The sequence below is a fragment of the Dipodomys spectabilis genome, unplaced genomic scaffold (genome assembly GCF_019054845.1).
Source record: "Dipodomys spectabilis isolate Male_0828 unplaced genomic scaffold, ASM1905484v1 ptg000294l, whole genome shotgun sequence".
Classification (NCBI taxonomy): Eukaryota; Metazoa; Chordata; class Mammalia; order Rodentia; family Heteromyidae; genus Dipodomys; species Dipodomys spectabilis.
The window spans coordinates 2,186,016-2,195,880 of NW_024870971.1; the positions used below are offsets into that span (position 1 = coordinate 2,186,016).

The 9,865-nt window shown below is 36.2% G+C and overlaps 1 protein-coding gene across 1 annotated transcript; it reads right to left on the reverse strand.

Annotated features, from left to right (window-relative positions):
* Positions 1 to 8,491: 8,491 nt before the first annotated feature.
* On the reverse strand, positions 8,492 to 9,526 carry LOC122126962 (olfactory receptor 4K15). Its single transcript, XM_042701504.1, has one exon. The coding sequence runs from the start codon at positions 9,521 to 9,523 to the stop codon at positions 8,492 to 8,494; it is 1,032 nt and encodes a 343-aa protein (XP_042557438.1). The 5' UTR covers positions 9,524 to 9,526.
* Between the last annotated feature and the right edge of the window lie 339 nt (positions 9,527 to 9,865).

Consider the following 9,865-nt stretch of genomic DNA (forward strand, 5'->3'; position numbering starts at 1 on the left):
CAACTCATCTGATTCTTTATGTTCAGTAAGTTGTTTTATAAACTTGAGCATATTAATATTGGATGTGTGTGTGGGGGTATCTTCTTGATGAATTACCTTTATAAATATGTAGTTGTCTTTCTTATATCATCTAAAATAATTTTGCTTGGATCAAAAAAGTGGCACATTTTCCTTATATGTGAAAACTACATCTAGATCTAATGTTCACTGGGAAATGGTAAATTATACAGTATTCTAATATTTATACATAGTGAGACCAGAGGCGGATATTCTTAGGAAACACAAAGGCGCAATGCCTATGTGCATCTGATCACATAAAATAATATTTATTGAAATGAGCACCAGAATATTGAAACAAAAGGACTTTTCTTTATTTTTGTTTTCTTTTCCTTTTGTCTTGTTTGTTCTTTTTTTGTCTTTGACAGGATAAGGGGGCACAGAAATGGTATGAAAAAGGGTGAACAAATGCAGCAGTGGTACTCATGAGGCAGAATGTTGAGAAGGAATTATACAACTTGTGGATGGTGATGGATGGAAAAATGGGGAGAGAGTGAGGGAAAAGGTGGCATTATTCAAAAAGAAATGTACTCTTTAGGAGACGTATGTAACTGTAACCCTTCTGGATATCACCTTTATAATAAAAAATATGTGAAAGGAAAATAAAAATTTATCTGCTTATTGGTACTACTGGGTCTAAATATTTGGCTTTTGAAGAAAATTGATTGATGGTGAAAAGCTGTCATAATTCATTGGTAATTCAATTACATTAGATAATTTTGTCCACCTTGGTGGTTGTGGTTTGTCATTGTTGGGATGCTTTTAGTCCCCCGCCCAGGATCACTATTCTCAGACTTGCAGTCATTTTCTATGATCCAGTAGTTCATGCATATTTTTATCTAGTTTTAAAGGTGTGTCTAATGTAACAATCAAGTAAAATATTCATAGGTGCTCAGAAAGATTGTTTCTGACATGGAGCACATGTTGCATTTATATTGTGATCATTGCACTGAACAATGGGATACACTTTCTTGGACAGACCAGAGACGGTGTCAGGAAATAATCAAATGTCATAAGATGAAGAAAATATGGTAGCATTACAATTATAATTTATGTACAGAAAATAACCTCTGAGTTGTTATTTGTGAATTGGATTAACAATTAGTGTACAATTTTATGTTATCAAGAACTAAAATATACAGCTCCATGATAAAAGGACACAATTTTAGATCAGCTACTATGTTGATAATTGCTGGTGACTTACTCTTGGTTTTCCTTTTCTACTTGTATTTTTAAATAATTTTATGCACTATAATTTTGAGCTTTCTTTTTCTACTTACTATAATTTTCTACTTACTATAATTACTGCCTTTATTGGATGGAGGATCATTTTCATTAAAGAATACATTATGGAACCAAATTTGTGACTACTAGGAAAAGATTAATTTTATTTTTGGAGCTCATACTCAGTATACTCAAGGTCCTAGGTTCAATCTCCAGTAAAACAAGAAAATATCCAAGTGGTGAAGCTAAACAGCAATGATAAATAAATTGAAATGGAGAAGGTAGAAAATTGCTAACTCACAAACTAGAAATAAAATGAGCTATATGACCTTATACTTTCAATTGGAGGTAAGCAATCTAGATTAAGGTTCCAGCAAACAACTAGCCATATAGTGGCTATAGAAAACCATAAATTTCTAAACTTAAAAAATTCTTGAGAAAACAAAAGAAACAAAAAACCTTGCTCAGATGGAACCTTAGATCACCTCATGAAAAATATGTCACAAAAGCTCCTTTGTCAACAATCTGTGTGTGTGTGTGTGTGTGTGTGTGTGTGTGTGTGTGTGGTTTTATGAATCACCCTCATTTGTGGAGAGGTCAGTAATCCTGGCCCAGGCCATGGGACAGAAGCAGAAACAGACTGATATTTGTTTTCCCCTGCCTAGGATAATACATAGAGAGCAGTGAGCAACTGTACAAACTCAAGCCCAGCCCACACTAAGATATATGATAGACTTTTAATAAGTCTGTATAGTAAAAATTCACAAACCTAGTCCTGGGCTGATGGGTGGATGAAATAAATTGGCAGCAGCTGACTCTTCCCATCACCTAAATAAATGGTGCATGCAAAAAGTGAGGATATATAAATCTTGGCGTAATTTTCATCCTTGAGGTTACTGCTCACTGTGTAGGACATAAATACCATTTACCATTAGAGATTTTCATTGAATAGACAAAATAAGGACTGAGATACCTGGCCCCACGCTTGGAAGGGGGAACCACAGTAGTTGACCCTACTCATAGAGGTCAGAGCAGCCAAAGCATTCCTTCTTTTTTTTGGGGGGGGGGGTCCGGTCATGGGGCCTGAACTCTGGGCCTGGGCGCTGTCCCTCAGCTCTTCAGCTAAAGGCTAACGCTCTACCACTTGAGCCACAGTGTCACTTCTGGCTTTTTTCTTTTTGCTTATGTGGTGCTGAGGAATCGAACCCAGAGCCTCAGGCATGCAAGGCAAGAGCTCTACCACTGAGCCACCTTCCCAGCCCTGCATTCCTTCTTATCAAGCTATGACAGAGGGCTTTCTAACTCACTAGCTATGCTCAGCTGTACCACCACTCACTCCTGGTTTTTGTTTTATTTATTTATTTATTTGGTAGGTCGTGGGGGTTGAACTCTGGGCTTAGGTGCTGGCACTGAGCTCTTCAGCTCAAGGTAAGTGCTCTAGCACTTGAGTCACAGAGCTATTCCCAGTTCACTGGTGGTTAATTGGATATAGTCTCACGAACTTTCCTGCCTGGGCTGGCTTTGAACTGCATTCCTCAGATCTCAGCTTCCAGAACTAAGACTACAGGCATGAGCTACCATTGACTCGCTCACCACTCACTTCTAAATCCAGTTCTCTTCCTCCAAAATTTTCACCTCTGTCAGAATTCAGATATAGGAGCCCAATACTCATGAACCAGTGCTATTGTCTCTGACTTACCTTGCCTTATTCCAGCAGCTGTATATTGTCTAGTCTACCAATTTTGCAATAGCACACTGGGCTGCACCCAATTAATTTGTGGGCAGAAGGTTGCACAGAAATGTGGAAATCTAAAAAAGATATATACAAAAACCTTTCCAAAAGAGAAATTGTAGGCAACACCAAAAACACAGTGCTTTAAGGGCCAAAGATTGGAAGAGACCACCAGATAAGTGGACAGGGCCAACTTACACTAACATCTCCTCTGAAGATAGATTTGCTTTGCCTGTTCATTTTCAGCCTGAATTGCTGAATTTCTTGTTTCATTTCATTTCACTCATTGTATTTATGTTTGTCTTGAATTCAGGGCCTTTTGTACTTGTTCTATATTCTTGTTCATGTGCTGTACTCTAACACTTAAGCCACTCCCAGATTCTGACATTTTTCTAATTGGAGATAGAATCTCAGAGACTGTTCTTCCTGGGATAACTTCAAACCTTGATCCTCAGTATCTTTGCCTCTTATATAGTTAGAATTTTAGATGTGAGCCCTCAGAGCCTGTTTTATTTTCTTTTTGCTACTTCACCAAACATTTTGTATTTCCCCGTAACAATATTTCAGTGCTGTGTTATTTCTTACTCCTTCCAGCTCCTCTCATTATCTTTCTATTACCTTGTTTTTCTACCTCTTTCTCTTAAATCAAACTACCTTTAATTGATATGCTTGTTAAGCTCTCATTTTTTGTTTTAAAGTTCCATTTTTCAACAAAAAATGGGGATGGAGTGAAGGCATCTATTGCTTCTTACTTCATTTAAGTATATTTTACCCAGAGATGGAGGAAAGCCTGAAGATGAAAAATTAATGAAACAATGAACACTAGAATTAACAAGGGGTAAAAATACAATAGAACTTTTGGAAAAAGTAAATGCTTTCAATTACTACCCTAAAGGCAAATGACCTTTATTTTCCAATCAAAAGACAGATTATTGGAACAAATTAAAAATTAGGATCAAACAACTTGTCATCCACAAACTACTCATTTCACAAAAAGAAACATAAAGACTTTAAAAGATAGAAAAAGGTATACTAATAAGCAGAAATTAAAAACAAGTGAGAATTCCTATTTTCATAGACCTGTATCATGTCCCAGTGTATCTTTTTTTCATGTTGATTGCAACATTGTTTACTACAGCCAAGTTATAGAATCAGCCCAGATGGCCCTCAAAGAACAAATGGATCAAGAAAATGTGATATAAATGAACATTGGAATTCTACTCATTTATCAAAAGTATTGTACCATTATTAGTAAGCAAATGTAAATACTTGGGAAAAATTATATTAAGTGAAGTAAGCCAGTTCCAGAGGAACACAGGTTGCATGGTTTTGCTCACTTGTGGTAGCTAGAATTTGCCTATAAATCTACAAGTAAGCACACTGGATAATAGATAAATCTTAGAGGGCCCAATGATTTCAGGCAGACAGGCCTACTTATGGCTTAAATTACAGATTCCATTCTACTTCATTTATGTACTCACTATGTTCTCATTAAGAGCAGAAAATTAGGTGGGAGATAAACCTTGTCTTGATTACTTTCTCTGTGAAAAATGAATATAGAGAAAATATTGTGATTCTTTTTAATTTAATCATTATTAATCATTATAATAACTTGGCCTGTTTATTAAAATATGCACAAATCAGAAAGATTCATACATATACATATAAATTACTATGGCATGAGAATTTTCAGCATTATAAATTCTTGCAAAATAATTGTGTAATATCTAATTGAGTGGTGGCACTTGGCTTTATTTAACAATTCTGCCAAATGGCTTTAAAATTAAAGAATAAAAATAGTGTCTACAAATAAAAATCTATTTGTACCCCCTCTTCATTCTTTAGAATTGAATTCCAGGAATGATGTAATTAGTCCAAATGCTAGAAACATTGGAAAGTTAATGTTTTGTTTTCTTTCATTGAACTTATTTTCAAGTGTTGCTGGTTTTTGAGCTAAGCATATTTGGTATTTCTTGGCTCATATGTGTTACTTATTTTTCCTTTTTCAATGTTATTCTTTCTTGTACCTTCAAACTTATGACTGCTTTTCTACTCTTTCTTTCTTTCTTCCTTTCTTCCTTTCTTTTTTGTTTCCTTCTTCTTCTTCCTACTCCTTCTTTTTCTCTTCCCCCTCCCGTACTCCTTTCCATCCTCCTCCTTCTCCTTGTGTAATTATATTTTCATTATACTTAAGTAGTTGCACAAAGGGGTTATCATTCAACACGCCAATTTATGTCTTCCTTTTCTCCATCCCTCCCAAACCAACTCAACCCCAATTTTCCTAATTTTATAGGATGTGCATTGAATATTATGACCTTATTCTCCCCAATTTCCTCTCTTCATTCCACCTCCCACATGTACATTTCAAGTACCAGCTTTGCATTATTTATTTTGTTTGACTGTGAACTAGCTGTTTTAAGGACTTATTCCATTTGAATTCTCCCCAGAATATACCATAATTTGGTTAATATATTGTGTATCCTAGCAAAAAGATGCCCAAAATTTTGATTATTACAACTTTGGTGCTGGGAGGGGGCAGGGAGGATTGGGTAGGGCGGCGGGGGGAGGATGGGAAGAGATGGGAAGGGGAAACAAAGGAGGAGGTTACAATGCTTGATAAGAAATGTACTCATTATCTTGCCCATGTAATTGTAACCCCTCTGTAAAGTATTTTCACAATAAAAAAATTTTAAAAAGTGTACCATCATTTTCCTCCACTCCTTTCTTTGATTTTCCTACTAATATCTGGTTAACCTTAATTAGTAATCAATTTCCTACCATTCAAGAATTCATGTTTATTTTTTCTTTAAGTTTAATTCCACATTAAATGTTACTAATCAAATGAAATATTCATGGGTACTCACAATAAATACTATTTATCTCACCAGTATAGATTCTAAATAACTTTTATGAGGTCATTGCAGTAACCAAGTTATTAGCTTTCACTATAAAGACAAATAAAAATTTGTATTTTTCTTCCAATTGGTGATAATATTCCAAGATGAATCCAAAATTTGTGCTAAAAGAGAGGTGTTTATGGGACAGAAGAACATGATGTAAGGACTAAGAATCCTTTCAGCTTGATATATCTTTGGACCTGCCTCAACTTTTAACTAAAAACATAGTAGCTAACATATGTTTTGCTTGTATTTTGTTTATTGCTGGAAATTGTGACTTGATAGTGGGGACTCCTAATGGCACAGGGCCTAATAAAGTCACATAGCATTTTCTATTTTAATGTTCTATTTTAAGATCAAGTGCCTTATCCATTGAAATAAAAATAGAATATTGCTCCTGAGGAATCAGCCTTTCAAATGAATATGTGCATCTCCTATTTATCAGAAATATCTCCATGTAACTTGATTGTTTGTATCTATTTAAATATTTAGAAAGCTTATCCTGAAGAATAGACTTGATGCAAAGACCCATTAAAATAAAAGCACAAGGAAGGAAATTTGGAAGAGTGTTTGCTTAACATGCATGAAGCCCTGGGTTCAGTTCTTCAGTACCATAAACAGAAAAAGCCAGAAGTAGTACTGTGGCTAAAGTGGTAGAGTGCTAGCCTTGAGCAAAAAGAAGTTCAAGGAAAATGGCCTGGCCCTGAGTTCAAGCCCCAGGACTGGGAACAATAAAAATATATATAATAAAATAAAGAAAAGCACACCAGTGATTGATATAGAACTCATAATCACAGAATATTATAACTGATGGAAGATCAGAGCTAGACAAAACAGTAACTATTTATTTCTATGCATCTAATTAAATATACATATATTTTTATTGTAAAGATACTGTACAGTGGGGCTACAGTTACATGAATAAGATAATGAGTACATTTCTTATGGAGCATTGTTACCCCCTCCTTTGTTTTTCCCTACCATCCCTTTCCTCCCTACCTCCTCAACTCCTCCTTCTCCCCGCCCCCAAGTTGTAAAGTTCATTTTCAACATAGTGTCTTGTACATCTCATTGCTACTATGGGTCAACCTCTTACCTTGTTTCAACATTTTGTTATTTCCCTTCCCCTCCCCAAATTAGAAAAATGTATATACAAGATGTAGGGCACCAGAATCAAATACAGTGAAAATAGGAGTTATACCATGGGGGAAGAATATACAAAAGAAACAAAAATCACATAGTACATTGAAAACAACAGCAAGAAAGATAAAACCACTTATGTCCCTCTCTTGGGGTTAATTTCACTTAGCCTCATCTTATATGGTCATATGTTCATAGCTTTTGACCTTTTCTGTTTCTCCTAGACATATACTAATTACTGCAAATAAGGGAGACCATGAGACCTATGTTTCTTTGGGCCTGGCTTACTTCACTTAATATAATTTTTTCCAAGTCTTTCCATTTCTTAACAAAAGTAGCAGGTGTCATTCTTTCTGATGGAGGCATAGAATTCCATTATGTGTGTGTGTGTGTGTGTGTGTGTGTGTGTGTGTGTGTGTGTGTGTGTGTGTGTGTATGCCACATTTTCTGGATCCATTCATCTACTGAGAGGGATCTGGGTTGGTTTCATATCTTAGCTATGGTGAATAAGGATGAAAAGAAATGTTCTGCTTCTGTAGCCATAAAAGGGATGCAAATAAAAACAACATTAAAATTCCACCTCACCCCAGTTAGAATGGCTAGAATCAAGAAACCTAATAACAACAGATGCTGGAGGGATGCCAAAAGGGAACCTTACTGCATTGTTGGTGGGAGTGTAAACTTTGGAAAGCAATATGAAGGTTTCTCAAGAGACTGCATATTGAGCTCCCTTATGACACAGCTATCCCACTTTTGGATATTTACCCAAATGATCACAAATAAGACCATACTAAAGCCAGCAGAACAACTATGTTTATCTACGCATCTAATTTTAAACTGCTTTAAAACCAACATTCCTTTCTTGACAAATAGCAAAACCAATTTTTCTAACAAGAGTATGAATGATACATTTTCTATCAGTGAAAGAATCAGTGTATTTATACTTCACTAAGTATAAATTGACATGAAAGCCAATAATCTTATATTTAAAAACCATTTATATTTCACATCAAGAAAGAAAAGAAGTCAAAGATGGACATATATTAAAATATATCATTTTCTTTTTTTTGGCGGGGGGGGGGGGGGGTCCAGTCATGGGGCCTGAACTCTGGGCCTGGGCACTGTCCCTCAGCTCTTTAGCTCAAGGCTAGTGCTCTACCACGTGAGCCACAGCGTCACTTCCAGCATTTTTCTTTTTGCTTATGTGGTGCTGAGGAATCGAACCCAGGGCCTCGTGCATGCAAGGCAAACGCTTTACCACTGAGCCACCTTCCCAGCCCAAATAAATCATTTTCTAAAATCCCTTATGCTCTTATTAACCAATATATTTAGATACATTTAGATAATGACTCCACGAGTTAAAATAATTGGTTATATCATCAAAACAGTTCTACCTGAAAATATCTAGAAAGAAAAATGAAATGGAGCAGTCATTATAAGATTACTTTGTTTCCAGTAAAAGAACATTTCTGAGAATTGCAGAAACCTGACCAGGCTTCAGATATCGACTCTTCAGTTTTGACATAGCTGCCTTCATTTCTTTGTTCCTTAGACTGTAGATAACAGGGTTTAAAATGGGAGTAAAGATGGTATAAAATACAGCCAGTATTTTGTCAATTGAATAACTGCTGAAAGGCCACACATAGATGAAAATGCATGGTCCAAAGAACAGCGTGACCACAGTGATATGAGCAGTCAGTGTGGAGCGGGCCTTGGCCATGCTAGCAGAAGAGCGATTCCTCACTGTGATGAGTATTACAGTGTAGGAGACAACCAAGAGGAGAAAGGAACTCAACGAAAGAAAGCCACTGTCTGCAACTATTAGTAAGCTGACAACATAAGTATCTATGCAGGCTAGCTTTGTCACTAGAGGAAGGTCACAGAAAAAACTGTCAACCTGATTAGGACCACAAAAGGGCAAGTTGACAGTGAATGCTAGCTGGCTGGTAGTGTGGATGAAGCCCACACTCCAGGATATGAGAACGAGCATAATACACACTCGGCGGCTCATGATTGTCATATAGTGGAGAGGCTTGCATATTGCAACATAGCGGTCATAGGCCATGGACACGAGAATAACCATTTCACTGCCTGTAAAGAGGTGAACAAAGAAAATCTGAGCCAGACAGGCATCAAAAGAAATAGTCTTTTGCTCAACCAGAAAGTCAGCAATCATTTTTGGGGTAGCAAATGAGGCAACACATACATCTATGAAGGAGAGATTTGCAAGCAGAAAATACATGGGGGTATGAAGGCGGGAGTCTGAGGTCACAGTTAGTATGATGAGAAAGTTGCCCAGTAGTATAGATAGGTAGAGTAGTGAGAATATGAAAAACAGAAAAGGTTGAAGCTCCTTGGAACTGGAGAGTCCCAGCAACACAAATTCTGTAACACGAGAATAATTCGTCTCATTCATTGACTTTGTAAGAAACTTCTTTTCAGAGACCTGGAGAGGAGAAAAACAAATAGCCATCAATGAAGTTTGGTTTGCTTTTGGTTTTCTTTCCCAATTATACTTTAGGTTTCTCGAATCTAATTTCTGTGTATATCTATGTCCTTGGATTTACTTGAAATATTCAAAATTATATAGATAATACAAAAAAATCCTGTATAACTCTAGATAGATAAAATTTAAAAACAGGCACACATAAATAAAAACACAAACTCCACATAACAGTGTGACCACAGAGATGTGTTCTGTCAGTTTGGAATGGGCCTTTGCCATGACAGTAGAGGTGTTAAAAATATCAATAGTTTCTGTGAAAGGAGGATAGGAAGAGAAATAAGCTTTTCATTATATTTTTGTAGGTAAGCT